Source organism: Rhincodon typus, chromosome 5 (genome assembly GCF_021869965.1).
Source record: "Rhincodon typus isolate 14 chromosome 5, sRhiTyp1.1, whole genome shotgun sequence".
In the NCBI taxonomy this organism is placed as follows: domain Eukaryota; kingdom Metazoa; phylum Chordata; class Chondrichthyes; order Orectolobiformes; family Rhincodontidae; genus Rhincodon; species Rhincodon typus.
Window position 1 is genome coordinate 59161831 of NC_063336.1, and position 21118 is coordinate 59182948.

A 21118-nucleotide genomic window follows, 5' to 3' on the forward strand; every position below is an offset into this window, starting at 1 on the left:
TTCTCCATGCTAAATTGAACTATAGTATCCAGGGATATGCGGAATATCCCTGCTTAAATGCAGGGTTATGGGGAATGTTGGGGGGTGGATGGTATGCTTTTTGGAGGATCTGTGCAGACTTGATGGGCCAAATGACCTTTTACTGCACTGTAGGGATTATATGATTCTAGTAAAATTAGAAACAGCTAGAAGAGCACCCCTGCATTTTGTCCAAGGACTACCCCAGGATCACAAAATGGCATTGTTCAAAACACCCAGGCAAAACTCTGTATGACAACACACACTTCGAATTGGAATTGGTGGTGTTAGATATATCTGAAACCCAGCCGCCAGAGTGGTGCCCTTCCCAACTTCAGAATTTTAACTCGTATTTGACCTATCAGCTATTGGGATGGAAAACAGGGATTGGCACTGGGAAGCCAGAACCAGACCAGTGGAGCATAGTAAAAGGGATATGTTGAATGATTTGGCAACAGTTTACGGAGCAAGGAGAGTCCACAGTCAGTACCTGTAATTTAACTATTTTGGATAACAGGCTCAGATTTTTAACCCAGCAAATTAAACAGATCTTGGATAGAATGAATCTGGACAATCGAGAAGAAGCCGAGGTCGGAGTAAAAGAAAATCAGGCAGACCAACACCTGGTAATCATGCTACAAGGTCACACCAGGACCATAAACAAGAACACCTAGGAAGAGATGGATGATGACAGTAGACAACAGAATAGGACCCTGTGTAGTGGCCTGCGGATGATCAATCAGTTGAGGAGAACCTCAGGCAGGCTAAGAAAGAACAGGTCCCATCTTGGATCAGTGACAAGCAGCTAGAGTACTTGTTCTGGGGAAAGGGATAAACTTTGGGGGATTGTTGGGAGAAGTATGACACTGGCATGAGCTCCTACCAGTAAAATTACAGCAGGTCCACACACAATTAGCAAATGTACATAAAGTTTTTGCTCCTCGTCAGCAGACAGAACAAATTCAAATTCATGAAAAACGAAGTGACCAATTGTTCGGTGGCTTCTGGGATTGGGGTTCACATATGCAGATACACCCATGTCCTATCAGACCTTGCTATGTGTTCATCCTATTTACTTTTATCTACCGTAATTTGTCTGCTGGAAGAAGGAACTCATCCAGAAACTAACTATGGACTCTACGCACGTGCAGTGGAAGCTGAGAAATTAATTAACCCAGACTGCATCGCAAAAGGACAATGTAAATTGCTGATAATTGCCATACAGTCTTGAGGGTGAATCAGTGTGTGTAAATAGTAGCCAATTTTCAATTTATGTATTAAATTATTTGTATATAGTCCTGTTAAGCTTGTTGATGTGTATAGGAAGATAATTAGTATGTAGGGTTTTATTGTCTCTGTACAAGGGGCAACCCAGATAACCAGGGAGAAAAAAAGATATTACTGAAAAAAAACTCAGCAGGTCTTGCAGGCTCTGTGGAGAGAAAGCAGTGTTAACATTTCAGATTCAGTGACCTTTCTTAAGAACAGGGAGTTTGGCTGTCCATCTGAGACTTGAATCATGCCTACATGAGAACATGGTCTGAGCCTCTTATCCCATTTTCGAGAGACACTTCAAGGGATCAACAGGAGGGACTGTGGTCAAACAACTGCGGGCCTAAAATTGGGCATTCAAAATTGACCCATAGCTGGAAAAGTTAGGCCTGACAGAAAATTGGCCAAACTAAATTAAACAGCAATCAACAGCTATTGGCTAAAGAGAACAGTGGAAACCAAGATCAAAAAAGTTACAAAGGTTCAAGGGTAATCGGCTACAACCAACCCGAAGGTTCTCCATGGGAGATGTATCAGTCTGTTGTTTGGGCATCTTGATTGCCTGAGTATGTGCACTTTATACCTCCCTGCAAGGCAAAAGGGAAGGGTGTTGGCGCGACCCATTGGATGATTTGAACCCACATCATGACTCCATTGGCCAAAGGCCACAGAACATTCTTGAAGGTCTGGTACGAGGGGGAATAAAAATACACACACCTGGAAGCCAACTTCTGAGTGAAGACTCGTAGGGAAAGCTCACAGCAAGACACATGGCATGAGACTGCGCAGCAACCCAAGAAGACCCAGGAGAAGATCCACACTGTTCTGCGAGACCCACTTTCATGAAAGAGAACCAGCCTTCCATTGGAGAGGAAGGAGATTCCAATGACCTGGCTCAAACACTGGTAATATTCTTGTGGGTAATATCATTTCTCAGACGTCTAAAGCTAGGTAGAGTCAAGCTTGTGGGAATATAGGAAATTCTCAAATGGTGTTTTAAATAAGGAATATTTTGTTAATGAAATCAAATTGAACAAACTGAATTCTCTATCTCTTTTTCTGCTTCACTGACAAGACCACTTGGGTAAAAAGTTTTTAATATATAAATTGGTCAAAATATCTAGACAATAAAATTATTCCTAGAGGAAATTGGTGCTCAAGACCTTACCTTTTGGAAAGCTGATATTTATGTAAATAGCTATCCCATGAATTTCAACTTACTCATCAAGGCAAGTGTCATTACATTATTAGAAGGTGAAACATGGTTGAGAAAATGCTGACTTTTACCAACAACAATGGAACTGCATTGTCACTGTAGGTGACATGAAATAGTAGAAAATCTATATGCACTCTACAATCAAGGATTCTCACCCTTGAGTAGAAAGACATATTTACACTCCAGTCTCTTCAGCTGATGCAAGGTATTTAAATATGTAAACTTAAGGAACAGCCTCTCAAGGAATAACCTGTGAAGGGACAGTTGGTAGAATCTTTCACAGAGCTCTGTGGATGCATGGCAGAACCCGAACAAAAAGCAGAATATATTGAGATTGGTTGTGTGGGCATTAGAAATTTGTTTCATATTATCAACAAGATAGAACCTGTGAGTATATTGAATTGACACAAACTTTCTCCACTGGTGCTAACACTGAAGTGGACTCGGACTGTAAGATCCATTAAGGTTGTGAACAAGAAGAAGCAATGCAATAGCTAATGAATAGCATGCCTCACGTCAGCCAATTGACATATCTATACCTGTGGTAATTTGAAGTGTAATACAGGTTAGTGAACAAATAGCTATGTCAAATTCAAGTCTGATTTTAAATGCTGCAGTGGCTTGGAAGAGACAAGTTCAAGCAGAGTATTTGACTTCCTAAACTTCCCAGGAAGAATCCTCAGTAACTGTGACTTCAATCATTCCAAACCAGTAGTAATCCTCAAATAGCAGAACTGGAAAAGTGAACATGTTGGCTTCCCCAATAATACAATCGCTGAGGCCAAATGACAATGTTCAAACCAATCAGCAAATTATATAGCACCAATGTACAGGTAGATTGAGAATAAAATCTGCTGACAGATTGAAGTAGTGGTGCATACAACTCTATGTGAACTACCACTGTGAAGGGTCGACCAAAGTCTAATGTTTCCAAATACTGCAAAGAAGAAATTGACTATCGGCAGGGAAGATGTCCTCCAAGAAAATCCAAAAGACTAAATACAATATCTCAGACTGTCAGGAAGAGAATCAAAGACAACTGTTTTCCACTCAGCAAGCTATCAGTCTTCTCAGACCAAATAAAATGCATTCCAAGAGAATAATGAAACCTCTAGATCACTTGAATATGTCAAATCAGATGCTAAATGTAACTATATACAAAATTTGTAATATTAATAAAGAAAAGCTTGGGAGAGTGGGGAAATTGTGTGTATTGGTCTGAAAGGTTGCTACTGAAGAGTTCCATACACAGCATCAGTATGAAGATGTCAATGGACAGCACAGTTGGATAGAGCAGTCTAGGAGCTCCAAGCAGTAAGGCCTAACCTCTGGTCCTCCTGGGTTGTTTTTTAAGCTCTAATTTGACTCAATTGCACCAAAGTAATTACTCTTTGTGGATTTGAACCTTCACTCACAACTATTCTGAACTGTTAATTATGGACAGGATGCTTTCGAGCCCAACTCTAAAAACATAGCTTTGTACTAATTGCGAAAACTTCAGCCTGAATTCTGACTGCACAGAGCTATCTAATTGCTACCGACTTCTCACTGAGGCACAAACTTCACAGACCCCAGTTGCCATTTTAGCAATCCAGTTAAACAGTTCTTTGTTACATGGGGTCTGCCTCTGACTGGTTCTGTCTTTCATCTCCAACTAACTATGACCTAGGAATTTGTTTTAAGTGACTTATTGAAAACCTTGCAAGAAGCCCTATCCTTGTTATGAGTTAAAATTAATATATCTAATATTTTGGAATAGCCACTGTAGCAACCCATTAGAACTGTCTATCCCCTGAATGTTACAATGTTTACTAAATGCTGGTTCCTAAAACAAATATAACAAAAAGGAATTAATCAGACTTTATTTAACATGCTGCTTTACTGTAGTGTCTCTGCTGAACAAATCATGGCCTCACATATAGGAAATAAATATAATGAACATTTTTGTCATTATTAGTTTCTACCTAAATATAAATTTACTGACATCCAATTCAATCCATTACTTTGTTTACTTTATCACTATCCCTTTGCATTGGCCTTTGGCCCTCAGAATTTTTTTTACCACATCTTCTTTAATTTAGTATCACTTCCATAGTTTTGCACTTTTCCTCTAACACTAAATCCAAATTATTGTGATGAACAGTACCAACCCTGGAACTCCAATTTTGCCAAAATGAGCTTCACTTCTACTCTGTTTCTTGACATCTATTCAGTTTTAACCCAAGTTCCCCAAGTCACTTAATACTAACTATTTAGCCTAATTACAAATCAGCAATTTTGACATGCTGTTGACTTTATTTTTATGCATTGTGCATTTTTAATGACCTGAATTAAACTGGGAAACTGCACCAAAGAAATAACTTTACAGTTTAAACTTTTCTGTTATCTAGGACAATGAGGTGAATGTTTTGGATTTTCATAAGATTTTGGAAATCTTTGTATTCATTTCCTTGTCCTCATGTAATTGCATAGTTCCTGACTTCAACTTCAAAGAAACTTCAATGTAACTTCAACTTTGGTGTGTTGGATTCCATACCTTTCCACAAGCCTTTGCACATCCTAAGTTTGATGTATACTCTTAAGTGATGTTCATTGAAATTTGACAATTTTAGTTTTAAGCACTAGGGTCTATGTTTTTGTCTGACATTCCAGTATTAGTTGCATTTTGTGCTGAAACTATTTTACTCACATACATAATGATATAAAAAAATGTGACTGCAATCACCTTCTGCTTACAATTTTACAGAAGTACCTTCAGTATTGCATGATATTGTATTGATATGCATCCATTAGTATGTGTTCTACTTAAATTGTTGCAACAACAGCTGTACTGATTGAATAGTGCAATATTTTATCAACATAATAATACAGTACCTAACTAAAGTTTAACTTATTGTTGTTTAAAGTTATTGATTTGCGGTAATTGCTGCTTTCACGCTCAAATGGTGATTGTGGCAATTTTGTGGCAGATTTTAATACCTGCAAACAAAATAATCACTCAAGTTTTTTTTTGTTGAAACATCTGTTGGGTTTTCAATTCTGTTACATTGTACTAAATGTCATAAATAGAAGTTATATCCATAATATTCATTCTTCATTCAAAAATATAATTACATATAATCAATATTAGCTTTTCTGAATTTTGATAAATGCAACAAATGTAATACTTTTAATACCGGTGTATTTTAACATTTACCAAGTTTCTCTAAGTAATTTCAACTTTTCCTTTTCTATTATTGTTAGTAAACTTATAGCATCATAGAATCCCTACAGTACAGAAGCAGGACATTTGGCCCATCAAGTCCACACGGACCCTCTGAAGAGCATCCCATCCAGACCGACCCCACTATCCTATCTGTGTAACCCTGCATTTCTCATGACTAACCCCACCTAGCCTGCCCATCCCCGGACATTATGGGCAACTTAGCATGATCAATCCCAACCTAATTCGCACATTTTTGGACTGTGGGAGGAAACCCACACAGACACAGGGAGAATGTGCAAATTCCACATAGACAGTCAACCAAGGCTGGAATCAAAACTGAGTCCATGGTGCAATGAGGCAGCAGTGCTAACTCCTGAGCCACTGTGCCACCCATAGGAAGTGGGAACTTAATTTCTTAATGGTGGGAGACAATGGGTGGAAGCTTCTGTGTTTGCTTGGTGTCACTCTCACTGCCTGCAAAAGCACCCAGATATCCGCAGTCACTTGTAGAAGAAAGGCCTGCAGTGTCTTGTGCCTATCAAGTATTTAAATAGACACTGATGGACCTTCCTCCTGACTGGGATGTCCCACCCATATAGAGCTACTGGCCAGGCAGAGGCCAGCAGCTCCAGGGCTCAGCAGTGCCACAAAGGAAGCCATGTCTTTTGTTGATACAACAACCCTCTGGAGTCTCAGGATCGAGGTGCAAACCAGGGAGCAGGTAGGTATTGTTGGGTTGGGGACAGAAGCCTTACAAAGTCAGGGTCTCTGGGAAAGTAGAGTCATGAGGTTGAATTGTAATGCAAGGGTATGGCTGTCAGCACACTTTCCTACTCCATGTCCATGCCCTAATTATGCATTGATTATTACAAATAAAGGCTTTGCACACCTCCAATTGCCCAAATAAATGTACATGTTGGGTTAGGCTACCTGTTAACTTCCCTGCCTAGAGTTGAGAAAAGTGCAGCCCAGATGGGTAGAGGTCCTTTAGTTATCATGTGACCACTTAAGGATCGTAGGTCGAGGTGGCGCAAGAAAGGAAGGCCTCAGATATTGCTCCCAGTCACAACCTTACCAATTTTCAACACCTCCCATCATCTTTCTCAGCACCCGTGCCCTGGAGTGTCCACATAGTGGTTCTGAAAAGTCATTGACTTTTAATGAAATTACCCTTGTATTTCAGGGTAACAACTCTCATATGGTTTCCTGTCACATGATTTATTTTCAAAGCTTTTTTTCAGCTACATATATTCGAAAGCAGTTTAGTTTTGAGTGACTTGTTAGTCTCGCAAAATTATTTGTACTAGTATTACTACTTGTATTAGAACTACTTGTTAGTAACTACTTGTATTAGAACAGCTTTGGTAAGGTCGATATGACAACCTTCTCAAGATATATTCTTTAAACTTGCTTTGAAACCCAAATATAATTTTGATTCCTCTTTCTAGTTACCTGACTTCTTCATTGTCTGTGACTCAGTGTCTGTTTTGGAATGTAATTTTTCATAGGTTTCATTATTTTGGAAGTTACATTGGCCATGAACATTTGATATAAAATTCTGGCTAAAATAGTGTCTGATAATTCATCTTACTGGTCACACTCCACCATTACTCATTACTTCTCAGCCACAAAATACATATATTTGCATTTTGCAGAGCTGCTCCTCAGTACACTCTTTCCTTTCCATGAAAAGGGAGTTACTAGCAAGTGCTCAAAGTTTAATTGAAAAGCCTGTAATAAAACCTTGAATTCCAACTGGAAATGATGAGTATTGTCTGACAGTGTAAATTCAGTGTAGACATGCATTTTCCAGCCTGGATGAGTCTTGACTACTGGCAGATGGTACAGAATGAGACAAACTGTCATCGGCTGTCACATCCAAGTGATGATTGATCTGCATCTCAGTGATTCGTCTTTTTCTATGCCCATTAGTCAGTGCACAGAACTTCCATAGAATTCAACTGGTGAATCCAACAAGCATTGTGTAAGGGAAGAATGGGAGAGAGGTCGTGGAGAGAAGCAGGAAGGAAATAGGATCATGAGAGTAAGGAATGCAGAGGGCAGTTAAATAAAAGGTGGAACAAAATGCATAAGAGAAAGTGAAAAGGGGGCAGTTGTAAAGAAAAGTAGAAGATGGCAAAATAAGATGTGGCTGACGTTATATAAAGGACCTGGTGTGCTAATCCAATAGACTTTTTTTTTAATTTACTCATGGGATGTGCATGTTGCTGGCTTGGCTAGCATTTATTGCCCATTCTGAATTGTCCAGAGGGCAATTATGAATCAACCACATCGTTATGAATTTTGAATCACTTGGAGGCTAGACCAGGAAAGGATGTCAACTTTCCTTTCCTTACGGCCATTAGTGAACCTGATGGGCTTTTACAACAATCAGCGGTGTCTACATGGTCACCATTAGGCTAACTTTTTATTCCAGAATTTTATTAACTTCAAACATTACCATCTGGCACAGTGGGATACTAACCCATGTCCTCAGACCATTAGCCTGGGGTTCTGGATAGCTAGTCTGATGACATTGACACTACACCACCCCTCCCCTTTCATTCCAGCTTGTAATCTGGGCAAATCCTTTCCGTTCCCTGGCCTGCAACTTTGAGAGAAAAATTGGTTTCCTGCACTTACCACTTGAAATTAAAGTCTACAGCTGTTTTCACAATTCAGTTAGCACCCTATGCTAACCAGTAGAAAAAAACAAATTTAAGATTTCAACTTTAATTTCCTGATCTATCTTGAGTACTCAAACTTCTCGATCACTTTAACTGCTGGAGCTGTACACTTTGCCATGGTTTTTTTCACTCATCATTTGCCTTCACACTTCCACTTACTTTATTAAGAAGAGACCCATTGAGCAACTATCCTCTTGATAAATGCTATCCCCTGGGATAATGCAAATGTCTCAGTTATATGCCTTATTAATGTCCCTTTTTTAAGGTGAATTTGTAACATTCAAATCGATTACTTGTGTCTGTCCCAACAAAACTAACAATCCCTAACTAATATTTACAGATCTTGGCCATTGGGACAGATATTAGTCACTTTCTATAAAATTTGATGCACGGACCACCTCCTTTGAGCTAATTGGCTTGCATCCATTCTGACTACCACCTATAGTTTCTATCTTAACAGTGTGCCCTTGTATCCTGAACCCTTCCTGACCATAATTTTATTTCTTTTCTTCATGCATCAAGATTTTCTGCACAATAAACCTAAATATAATTTCTTGATTTTAAGGCTATTAACTACATAAATATGCCATCAATGTAAATTCTGATATTGCCCACAATTTCTTCCATCCACCTACATGACTCCTCGTATCCACCATGCCAACTTGTGCCCTCACATGTCCCCTTAAAATATTTTTGCTCTCATTGTGCTAATGTGGAATATTTACTAAATCTGATGAGATATGAAACATCTTACCACAGCTTCATCTTGCCATGAGGTTTTATGAGAAAGTGAGCAAGAACATGTGACCTTGCACTGTGTATCATTCATGGAAGTGATGCATCATATTTGAATATTAAACAGTTAGAATTAACCTCTTATGCTACAAACCCTTACTCTTCAAGTCTATGACTTTTTCTATTGCAAAGTTCAAAGAATGATTAGATAGTTAGTCAACTGAATTGACTGATGTATGTAACATCTCTGACCATTTGATTTGGGAGATGACTATTTGACTGCGTAGGAAGTTGCTTCCGTGTGGCAATTAATGCATGTAAGTTCCTTTGCATTGTACTATTATCTATTTGGACAAAACGGGACTTTGGATGAGGTGTCTGTCCATAATGAACTTGATCTCAAATCCAAACTGGTTCTCCTAAATGGTCATCCAGTAATTTCTATGCTTTACATTCTTTGTCAGAGTTCTACATCTGACTGGAATGATATTTGTCCTCCATATTTCTCACCTTATTTATATCATTGGGTTCATTATGAGGCATAAGTTTATGTGGGAGAGCAGGGAGAAGTGTTCTCAGTCTTCTACCCATGAGCAGTTCTTGTAGTTGTGATGGAAAGGAAGGCATCTCTTGATGAGAAATAACACAAGTAATACATCTTGAAGTCATTTCTTTTAATGACTTTGAGAGACATAGCCATCAAATAGAATATTTGGTTCAACATTTTGTGATTTTGGGGAAGTGATGCCTCGTTGTATTATCGCTAGGCTTTGAGTCCAGTAATCCAGGTGGTGTTGTGGGGACCTGGCTTCAAATCCCAAACATGGCAGATGGTGGAATTTGAATTCAATAAAAATCTGGAATTAAGAGTTTAATGGTGACTATGAAACCACTGTCAATTGTCAGAAAAACTCACATAGCTCACTAATGTCCTTTAGAGATGTCCTTACCTTGTCTGGCTATGACTGTAGACCGGTAGCAATGTGTTTGACTCTTAATGGCGCTCTGGGCAATTAGGGATGGGCAATAAATGCTCGCCTAGCCAATGTCACCGCATCCTGTGAATGAAAAAATATATGTTGTGTTGCAACCAATAAAGTATGTTGAGTCTCTCATTTCTCAGAATGACTAATCACTTGTCTTGAGTAATTCACCCATCACACTGAGGTCCCTTCTCTGTATTGTCTGAGAATAGAATTGTGTATTGTGTGCACTACCCAGAGATGTTGATACTGGGTGTCCAAGAGGGAAGACTGTAGGTTAATAATCGACAGGTTATTGCTCTGACTTTCACATCAGGAATTGATGATGTCTGGTTTCTAACTGGTAGGTGAGAGAATGGGGAACTACATGATAATGGGGGGATCTCAATTAACAATGAGCTGCTAATGCATGCAAATAGGCTCCTCACCCTTCATGAGTATCTTGACTCGGCATTCAACACTCGGAAAATATGAGCTTTTGCCCTTAACATCGAGGAGCACCAATATTCCTAACATTTTTTGCTATGGCCCACAAGGGGCTGGGTAGATTCTGTCTCTTGTTTTTATAACCTACCATGTTAGTGATCAATGAATCTTTGTTTGGATCTGACAGGGTCAGATGCAGTCATTCTTCAGGCATCATTAGGGCCTATTTTGAAAAGTGAAATGTTCTAGTAAAATGAATGGCTAATATAACATGAAGAGTTATTTCTGAATCCACAGGCCGCCTCGCTGTCAGCAGGCAACTGACATGATGCATAGCAGAGACTGATTTATTGTAAAATTCATTCAGCTCTTAATTTCACAGGCTAGTCACTTAATATTAGTGATGTAATTTGTAAAGTAAGCTCTAATGAAACTGTGCTGTTGTGTTAAAAAAATCTACACATATGTATATCATAGAATCCCTACAGTACAGAAAGAGACCATTCAGCCCATTGAATTTGCACCAACTCTCTGAAGGGCATCCTACCCTATCCCTGTAACCCTGCATTTACCAGACACATCCCTGGACACTAAGTTACAACTTAACATGGCCTATCCACCTAACTTGCACATCTTTGGACTGTCAGAGGAAACTGGAGCACCTGGCAGAAGACCATAGAGAGACAGAGAGAATCTGCAAACTCCACACAGATAGTTACCCAAAGCTGGAATTGAATGTGGGTCCTTGGTGCTGTGAGGCAGCAGTGCTAACTACTGTGCCACCATGCCACCCCACATATTCACCTAATTTATCAACCCTATAGATTTGTATATAAAACGGTTGTGGCTGTTGCTGTGGAACAAAGCTTCAGCAGAATAGTGTTCAGGTCTGAGGGCTGCAGGCTCTGGGCAAGGGTGCATTAGAGTTGTGAAAGGGGGAGCAGTAGAATTAGCAAGGTTGGGCGGGGGGTGCCTGGACTTGGAATGCAGTAAAAGATGACTGGGAAGGGTGTAATGCAGAAGAGGTGGGGTCGTCTATATCAGGAGCACTCTGTCTTCAGGGCGATGGGATGGGGTAGGGTGCAGTGAATGACCACATCTGGCATTGTCACCTCATATACCAGAGTGCTCTCTCTCTTCATTATGTTGGTGGAGAATAGAATTGTGCATTGTGTGTACTACCCTGCGATATTGACACTGTGAGTCCAAGATGGTGATCTGGAAGTTATTAATTAGCAGGTATTGCCCTGACTTTCACGTAAGGAATTGTCTGGTTTCTAACTGGTAGGGAGAGAATAGGAAACTACATAATAATGAGGGAAGATTAATTAACAATGAGATGCCAGTGCTTTTTTTTATTCATTAATGGGATGAGGGTGTCGCTGGCGAGGCAGCATTTATTGCCCATCCCTAATGGCCCAGAGGGCAGTTCAGAGTCAACCACATTGCTGTAGGTCTGGAGTCACATGTAGGCCAGACCAGGTAAGGATGGCAGTTTCCTTCCCTAAAGGGAATTAGTGAACCAAATGGGTTTTTCCTGACAATCAACAATGGATTCATGGTCATCATTGGACTCTTAATTCCAGATATTTATTGAATTCAAGTTCCACCATCTGCCATGGCGAGATTCAAACCAAGGTCCCCAGAATGTTAGCTAGGTCTCTGGATTAACAGTCCAGCGATAATACCACTAGGCCATTGCCTCCCCTTGAAAATAGGTCTGTCACCATTCATGAGTGAGTGTCTTGACTCAGCGTTCAACAATTGAATTTTGTGAGCTTTTGCTCTTAACATTGAGAAGCAGCCAATATTCCCAAATTTTTCACTACACCCCACAAAGGGCGGGGAAGATTCTGCCCTTGTATTATATTCTACCATATTAGTGATCACTGAATCTTTGTTTGAACCTGACAGGGGTTAAGGATTCCCTCCGCCATGACACCATGTGTTCATTCTTAAGGATCATTGATTGGGGTGACGAAGTGTGTGTGCCTCCCCAGCAGCCCCTGAGGGCACTGGACCTGGCTTAAAATGGCAGCCGACAACCTGTCCATGGAGGCAGCCAAACTGTTAAAGGACTCAGTGCATTGATGCAGCTTCAGGGGTATGAGGACCATTGAGTCCCATATGCATTCCTGCTACTGCCTCTGTGCTTTGTGCATTTGGATGAAGTCCCTGATTGTTGACACCACAGACACATCTCCTGACTGTGGAAGTGACTGGTCTCTGTCAGTCCTCCCCAGCAAAGTGGGATGTTTATTCCATGGCCAGCTGTGGTGCTGTTGCTCTGAGATACTCATCAGATTGTGTCTCCACACTCTTTTGTGTCTGCAGTTATCCGCGAGTGTCAGTATCTGGGCTGGTGAGGGGTTCAGGAGGCAGTCTTGCTGATGCTTCCTCTGATGCATCCATGTGTGGGTTGTAATGTGGTTGAAAATTAACTGTCTTCTGCGCAATTAGGGATGGGCGATAAATGCTGGCCTAACAGTGATTCCTGCATTCACATGCCAGTGAATGAATTAAAAAATGTATTTATAGTTCAGTTCAATTTCCAGTCAATGGTAACCCCCAAAATATTGATGGTAGCAATGGTAATGCCATGAATGTCATAGAGAGAGATGGTTAGATTATCTCTTGATGAAGATGACGATTCCCTGGCACTTGTGCAGCATGCCCCTTATCAGCACATGACTGAATGTTGCATATAAGGACTGTTTCAATGTGTGAGGAACTATGATTGGTTATGAAAATCGTGCAACGATCATCAAATCTCCCCATTCAAATTATATCTTCAACAGAAAAATGGAGAGAAAGCAGCTACAAGTCTTTGGCCCTCATATCCCACCCTGTGCAACTCGGTGCTTCTGTGGCACTAATCTCTGAGCCAGAAGGCCCAGGTTTTAAATCTCTCCTATTTGTGGATATATCTTTTCCAAGTCCACTCTACCCAGGCCTGTCAACATCCTCTAAGTTTCAATGAGATTCTCACCAATCCTTCTAAACTCTATTGGCTACAGTCCCAGAGTCCTCAAGTACTCCTCATAAGACAAACCTTTCATCATTGGTATCATTCTTGTAATCCTCCAATGCCAATGTTGTCATAACATCCTTGGACAGGCTAATTAAAAAAAAAACCACCTTGAGGTACTAGGCTCAGATTAAAGTCCTATGTGCTCCAGAGTTATAAAACATCTCTGAACAATGGTGATCAGAAAATATCTAAATTGAGGGAAAAGGGTCTTATGGGCCACAGTGGTAATATCTCTATCTTTGAACCTGGGGGTCTGGGCTCCAGTCTCACCTGCTCCAGAGGAGTGTAATAACATCTCTGATAAGGTTGGTCGAAAATATCTCCCAAAGGAACTCTTGCAGGTTTGTCCTGGGATTGAGATGATTGAACTTCAATAACCATAATAATTTTCCTTTCTGCCAGGCACATTGTTCCATGAATTTTAATCATGGAAAGACTTCCCTGCTACCAATTGGCTTCAATTTTCCTAGTGCTCTTTAATGCCATACTCAGTCAAACTTTGCCTTCAAGTGAGGCATACTCACTTCACCTCTGAAAAGTAAGAAGATAGGAGCATGAGTAGGCCATTCAGCCCCTGAAGCCTGCTGCACCATTCTAGATATTGACAATGCCTCATTCCCATTCTATCACCGTACCACTTGACATCAATAGTAATGAAAATCTTCCAATCTCTCACTTTAACTTGTTTAGTGACCGAACTTCCACAGACCTCTGATGTAGAAAATTCCAAAGATTCACCAGTGAGCGAACGTGGTCCTCCTCATCTGTTCTAAATGGTTTACCATTTATTCTGAGACTGTTTTCCCCATTTCTAGACTTCACAGCCCAGGGAAACATCCTTCTGCATCTACTTTGTCTATCCAATATCCTATCTATATGGTTCTATGAAATTGTCTTTCATTCTTCTAAATTTGAGAATACACGCACAATTTTCTCAATCTCCCTTCATAGGGCAGTCCCACCATCTTCAGAATCAATCTGATGAACATCCATTGCTGTACCGTCTCCTCCAGGTATATCCTTCCCTTGGCAAGAGGACCAGAACTGCATACACTACTCCAGGTGTAATCTAATAAGTGTTTTATACAATTGAAGCAAATCCAAATAAACCACATCCACTGTCTGTTCCCCTAACTATCAAAGTACCTACCACTGTTGCCCTTCCACTCTTCCTTACTCCCCAATGTCTGCAGCTGAGCCTCCCGTGATGCAACAAGCATGGTTCTTGGTACATTTCTGTGATGAACAATCACCCTTAGCAATATCCAAAATGGAAAACTGGTAAGTAAGTGAGATAGATTCTGGGCTCTGCCTAGTGTTTCCAGATTGCCTAGTGATCACCCATTCCCTTTCTGCCTGCCAGGTCTAAATCTGAATTTGAAACTTTGTTCAACATGCTGTTCATTTAGTTCTTTGTTTTGTGGATGCTGCACTGTGATTTCAGCTACTGATCATGTTTTGAAACCTGGAGTTTAGGTTTTTGCACCTGGTGACACTTTCCACACATGATCATCTCAGCCTGATGAAAAATCCATGAATATCTACTTGACACAAGATAGGCAGTCCACGCAGCTGAGCTGTCCTGTCATGCTTTAAGCCTACTTTGAGACTATTTAGTTTCATTTGGAGACGAGAAGGCAGAAATTAAAATTGCTCACTGATCAGCTGCAATGAATCCAGCTCTGTCTGTCCGTGGTTTCTTCTCTTGCCTGCTTCTTGAGGTGCTGCAGATTACCTATCTTAGTGTCTCATCTCATCTACTCCTTTACGTGCTGATTAATGCCTGTCTTGTGTTCTCTGTCAGCTGCTCCTCTTCAGTTCTTCCGTGCATTTTTTTAGAATGCGATTGGAATAATATCTGGAGTTGGGTGGCCTTGGTGGAGGCTAAACTTTGAGTTGTAGGGCATGTTATGGCAGTATGATAGTACAGTGAATGATATGTTCCATCACTTTGTTGTTCATTGAGAGCAGACTGATAGGGTGTCTGATTGGATTTGTCTTGTTCATTCTGCCTCTTTTCCGACTACCCTTTTTTGTTTTTAATCACTTATGAGACATGGGACATGGGTGTCACTGGCTGGCCAACCTATATTGTCTGACTCTAGTTACCCTGGAAAAGGTGGTGTAGAACTGCCTTCTTGAATTGCTGCAGTCCACATGCTATAGGTTTACCCACAATGCCTTTAAGGAGGGAACTCCAGAATTTTGACCCAGTGACAATGAAAGTACAGCAATGGTGAGGTGATGGTCTAGTGGTATTATTGCTGGACTGTTAATCCAGAGACCTAGGCAATGTTCTGGGGACCTGGATTCAAATCCTACAATGGTGGAATTTGAAATCAATAAAATTCTGGAATGGAGGGTCTAATGATGGCCATGAATCTGTTGTTGATTGTCACAAAAACCCATCTGGTTTACTAATGCCCTTTGGTGAAGGGAACTGTCATCTTTACCTGGTCAGGCTTACACCTGGTTTCAGACCCGCAGCAATATGATTGACTCTGAACTACCCTCCGGGCAATTAGGGATGGGCAATAAATGCAGGCCTAGCCAATGAGTCCTCATCCTGTGAATAAAAAATGGATACTTTTACAAATCAGTGTGGTGAGTGGTGGTGTTCCCATGTACCTGCTGCCCTCGTCCTTCTAGATGGAAGTGGTTGTGGGTTTGGAAGGAGCCGTGTGAGGATCTTTGGTGTATTTCTGCACTGCATCTTGCAGATAGTACACAGTCGTGCTATTGAGCTTCAATGGTGGAGGGAATGGAAGCTAGTGGATGTGTTGCCAATCAAGTGGACTGCTTTATCTTGGATGGTGTCAAGTTTCTTGAGTATTGTTGGAGCAGCATCCATCTAGGCAAGTGAGGAGTATTCCAACACACTTCTGACTTGTGCCTTGAAGATGGTATACAGCCTCTGGGGAGTCAGGAGGAGAGTTACTCACCACAGTATTCCTAGCCTCTGACCTGCTCTTGTAGCCATTGTGTTTATGTGGTGAATCCAGTTGAGTTTCTGGTCATGGGTAACCCCCAGGATGTTGATAGTGGGGGATTCAGTAATGGTAACATAATTGTATGTCAAGGGATGGTGGTTAGACCAGTTCTTATTAGAGATGGCCATTGCTTATCATTTGTGTGGCACAAATGCTAATTGCCATTTGTTAGCCCAAATCTCGATATTGTCCAGATCTCATTGCATTTGGACATGGACTGCTTCAGTATTTGAAGGGGTAGTGAATGGTGCTGAACATTGTGCAATCGTCAGTTAATGTCCCCACCTCTGACCTTCTGATGGAAGGATGATCATTGATGCAGCAGCTGAGGACGGTTAGGCCGAAGACACTGGCTTGATAATCTCCTGCAGAGATGACTGGGAGCTGAAATTACTGACCTTCAACAATTGCAACCATCTTTCAATGTGCCAGGTATGACTCCAACCAACAGAGATTTTGACCCTGATTCCCATTGATTCCAATTTTGTTAGGGCACCTTGACACCACACTTGGTCCAATTCAGTCTTGATGTCAAGGACTATCACACTCACCTCACCCTTTTCACTGAATGCAATGCTATTCTTTAGTCAAATGGCACCCTCAGGGATGTTTTCTGCCCACCCTTTAAAACAGGTATAACACTCCCTCACTGTCTCCTCCTCCCCATATTTGCTAATTAACGAACTTGCACAGCAAAATTGTAATAGGTCCATGTTTGTGGAGTTGGAAGATGAAAGTGACTGACATGTCAGGGTCCAGACCCTGAAATGGAAACCTCATCCCATATATCTGTAGTCACAGGACATTCTCTGGACTCAGAGACGGAAGGCTGGAAGTGAACTTAATTAAGCAGAACCCTGACAAATTCTCAATACTGAGTGAATTAAGTTCTGAGCAAAATGTCTGAAGCTCCACCTGCTCCACCATCACTTTACAGCTCATCAAATCAATTATGGCCACTTAATGCCCTCATCTCACCAATCATTCCAGCTCCAGGTGGGGCAAGAAAGAATCACCCTTACTGAGTGGCTAAGCAATATGTGCAGGCTTTTAGTTTGTGGACGGTGTGGTTTCCTTTTTTTTTAGGAAATATGGACTTGACTGGGAAGGTCAGCACATTTTGCTCACCTCTAATTGCCTTGGAAAATATATGATGCTGCAAAATATTAAATTTAATTTTATTTTCTTCTTTAATTTTGCAAAAATGTAGGCAGGAATTAAAACTGTAGTCATGGCAGAAAATGAAAAATGGCATTGGGGAGAATTTGGGCTACAGAGCATCCAATTTTAAGTATTGCATAGTCTCCTAATAGTGAAAAATGGCATTTAGGATCCAGAAGAGAGTGTGCCAGATACCATATCAGTAACGGAGTTTATGACCATATACCTAAAGCCCACTTTGAAACCAGGCATACCATGACATCAGGCAGTGAAATGAGTGCCCCAATTGTTGTTCCAAGTAGGCACAAATAGGTTGAACTATCGGTGAATAATGTAATAATAAAACCTGTTAAAATGGTAAAGGATACTTTAAACTGGTAATACTTACGTGGGCACATTCTTCAATGTTATTCCTTTAGGAAATGAAGCATTCCAAACAAAAATTTAGTGCACTGAGCATGAAACAGATTGTTCAGTTAATGATTTAATATGTGTTTTATTACGAAATCAGGCTTAATTATAAAGTGACAGCTGCAGCAAACTAAATAATTAAATGTGCCACATGGATGAATAGAATTTCACCCATTTTACTACTGTGGTGTATGCAATTTGCATGCTATCTTTGATTTAAAACTCATGAAAACAAGTTTTTAGGATTATCATATAGGAATAGAAATTTACTAACTGTAAGTGATAACCTGAGTTTTCAAGTAGTTGCTTCCCAATCAGGTTATGACACATTTAATGGGGGTGCCAAAGTGGGTCAGGTTGTTAGACAAAGTATTTGGATTGACTATTAGACAGAACACTGCAATTGATCTTTGGAAATAAATTGTCCTCATGGACTTGTTGATAGAGGGAGGTTGACTAATAGAATTCTGACCATCCAGAGCCAGGCAGATGGACGTGTGGTGAATACGGTAGAAGAAGAAAAACTATTTCAGAACAAAATTGCAAAATCTATGTTTCAGCACTGAAAATCCTGACTTAAAAACGTTACTGTGAATGATCCATTTTCTCTTTCTATGAACCACAATGGTTCATGCGCTGTTGATTTTGAATGGTGGTTCTACTGAATGAAATTGAGAACTCACTGGGTTTGATGAGTATTTAAGAGTTTTACTGGAATAACTTTGGGAGGGATAAAGTATAGCCTTAGGAGATGAAATGTTAATGGCCAGTAGGAAGGAAGACAGTAGTGATGTGTGGAAAGCAACTAGCCTTTTTCTTTTATTTGTGAATGTAATATGAACTTTTCCAGTTAGACCTGCATTCAATGCTCAATTCTAATGATACTTGAGAAGGTCATAGGGATGTACAGCACAGAAACTTCAGTCCAACACATCCATGCTGACAAGATAACCTAAATTAATCTAGTCCCATTTGGCAGAATTTGGCCCATATCCCTCTGAACCCTTCTTATTCATATACCCATTCAGATGCCTTTTAAATGTTATAATTGTACCAGCCTCCACCACTTCCTTTGGCAGTTCATTCTATGCACGCAGCACTGTCTGCATGAAAATATTGCCCAATAGTTTTCTTTTAAATCTTTCCCCTCTCACCTTAAACCTATACCCTCTAGTTTTAGACTCCCCTACCCTGAGGAAAAGACCTTGACTATTCACCCTATCCATGCCCCTCATGATTTTATAAACTTCAGTAAGGTCACCCTGCAGCCTTTGATGCTCCAGGGAAAATAACCCCAGCATAATCAGCCTATAGCTCAAACCCTCCCAACCCTGGCAACATCCATGTAAATCTTTTCTGAACCCTTCCAAGTTTCACAATATCTTTCCTATATTAGGGAGACCAGAATTGCGCACAGTATTCCAATAGTGGTCTAACCAATGCCCTGTACAGCCACAACATGACCTCCCAACTCCCATTCTCAATGCACTGACCAATAAAGGCAAACGAACAAAATGCCTTCTTCTGTGTTATCTCTGCCTCCAGCATCTGCAGTTCTTACTATCTCTGCCTTCTTCACCACCTTGCCGACTTGCAACTCCAGTTTCAAGATGGTGTTTATCAGTTTTCAAAAACTGTTACAGTCAGGTTGTATATTTTACCCTACAATGATGTTAAGTAAAAATTCAAACAATGGGATTCACAACAATGGTGGAGTAATTATATGTTTCAAGTCAAGATTGTTCCAATTATAGAGTTTATAACAGTGCTTTGGGACAGTCTCATTAAAGTAAGCTGTAAGAATTAAGTGGATCATGTGACCTGGACTGCATTCTGCCCAACAAAGAGCCTTGGTGCTTTGGGGGCAAAAGGTATAAGATGTTACAAATGTATGAACATTAAAAACTAAGAGTAGGAGCAGGCCACTTCGCTCCTCAAGCTTGCTCCAGCATTCAACAAGATAAGTATTGTTCTGATTACTCCACATTCCCATTTTCCCATGATAGCCTTTCACCCCCTTGCTAATCAAGAACTATCTACATCCATCTTAAAAAAAAAACTCTTCACCTTTTGAGGAAGAGTATTCCAAATCCTCATGACCCTGTGTGAGAAAAGAAATTCTACTTATCTCCGCCTTCAGCGGGTGACCTTTAGTTTTAAATAGTGACTCCAATTCTAAAATGTCCTACAAGATAAGTCCTTTCTACAGGCAACCATAGGATCTTATATGTTTTAGTCAAGCCACCTCTTCTCTTCTAAACTCCAGTGAACACAACTGTAGCCTGTCCAACCTTTCCTCATATGAAAGCGTGCCCATTCCAGGTGTTAGTCTGGTAAAACTCTGAAGTCCTTCCTATACACTTACGTCCTTCATTAAATTAAGAGATGAACAGTGCATTCAGTCCTCCAAATGTGGTCTTACCAAGGCCTGAAATAACTGAAGCATAACCTCTCTACTTTTGTATTCAATTCCCTGTGCAATAAATGGTAACAACATTTGGCTAGCTATCCTAATTACGTACTGTATCTGCAAGCTAACATGTTGCAGTTCATGCACTAGTTTACCCTGAGCACTGTGAGCCTATAGAACTCCGCAAACCCTCACTGTTTTTGGACAATTTTACATCTTCACACATTGTATTCCACTAGCTGAATCTTGTCCACACAATTAACATGTTTTATTTTGATTTATTCATGGGATGTGAGTGTTGCTGGCTGGATCAGCATTTATTGCCCATCCCTAATTACCCTTGAGAAGGTGGTAGTGAGCTGCCTTCTTGGACCACTGCAATCCATGTGCTTTAGGTAGACTAAGAGTGCTGTTAGGGATGGAATTCCAGAATTTTGACTCAATGATACTGAAGGAACTGTGATATATTTCCAGGTAAGAATGACGAGCAGCTTGGAGGGTAATTTGCAGGTATTAGTTTTCCTATGTATCTTCTGCCCTTGGTCTTCTTGATGGATGTGGCCATGAGTTTGG

At 40.5% G+C, this 21118-nt stretch overlaps 1 protein-coding gene across 2 annotated transcripts in view; it reads left to right on the plus strand.

Moving 5' to 3' along the window:
• The window catches only part of nkain2 (sodium/potassium transporting ATPase interacting 2), a 507020-nt gene that overhangs the window by 140908 nt on the left and 344994 nt on the right, over positions 1-21118 (plus strand). The window contains exon 1 of one of the 2 annotated variants that reach the window (XM_048597244.1): positions 16891-16995. The exons of the other annotated variant lie outside the window; for it this stretch is intronic. Within the exon in view, the coding sequence (XP_048453201.1) occupies positions 16987-16995 (9 nt within the window). The 5' untranslated portion in view covers positions 16891-16986. Of the gene's footprint in view, positions 1-16890; positions 16996-21118 lie in introns of those variants that run through there. 2 annotated transcript variants of the gene reach the window in all.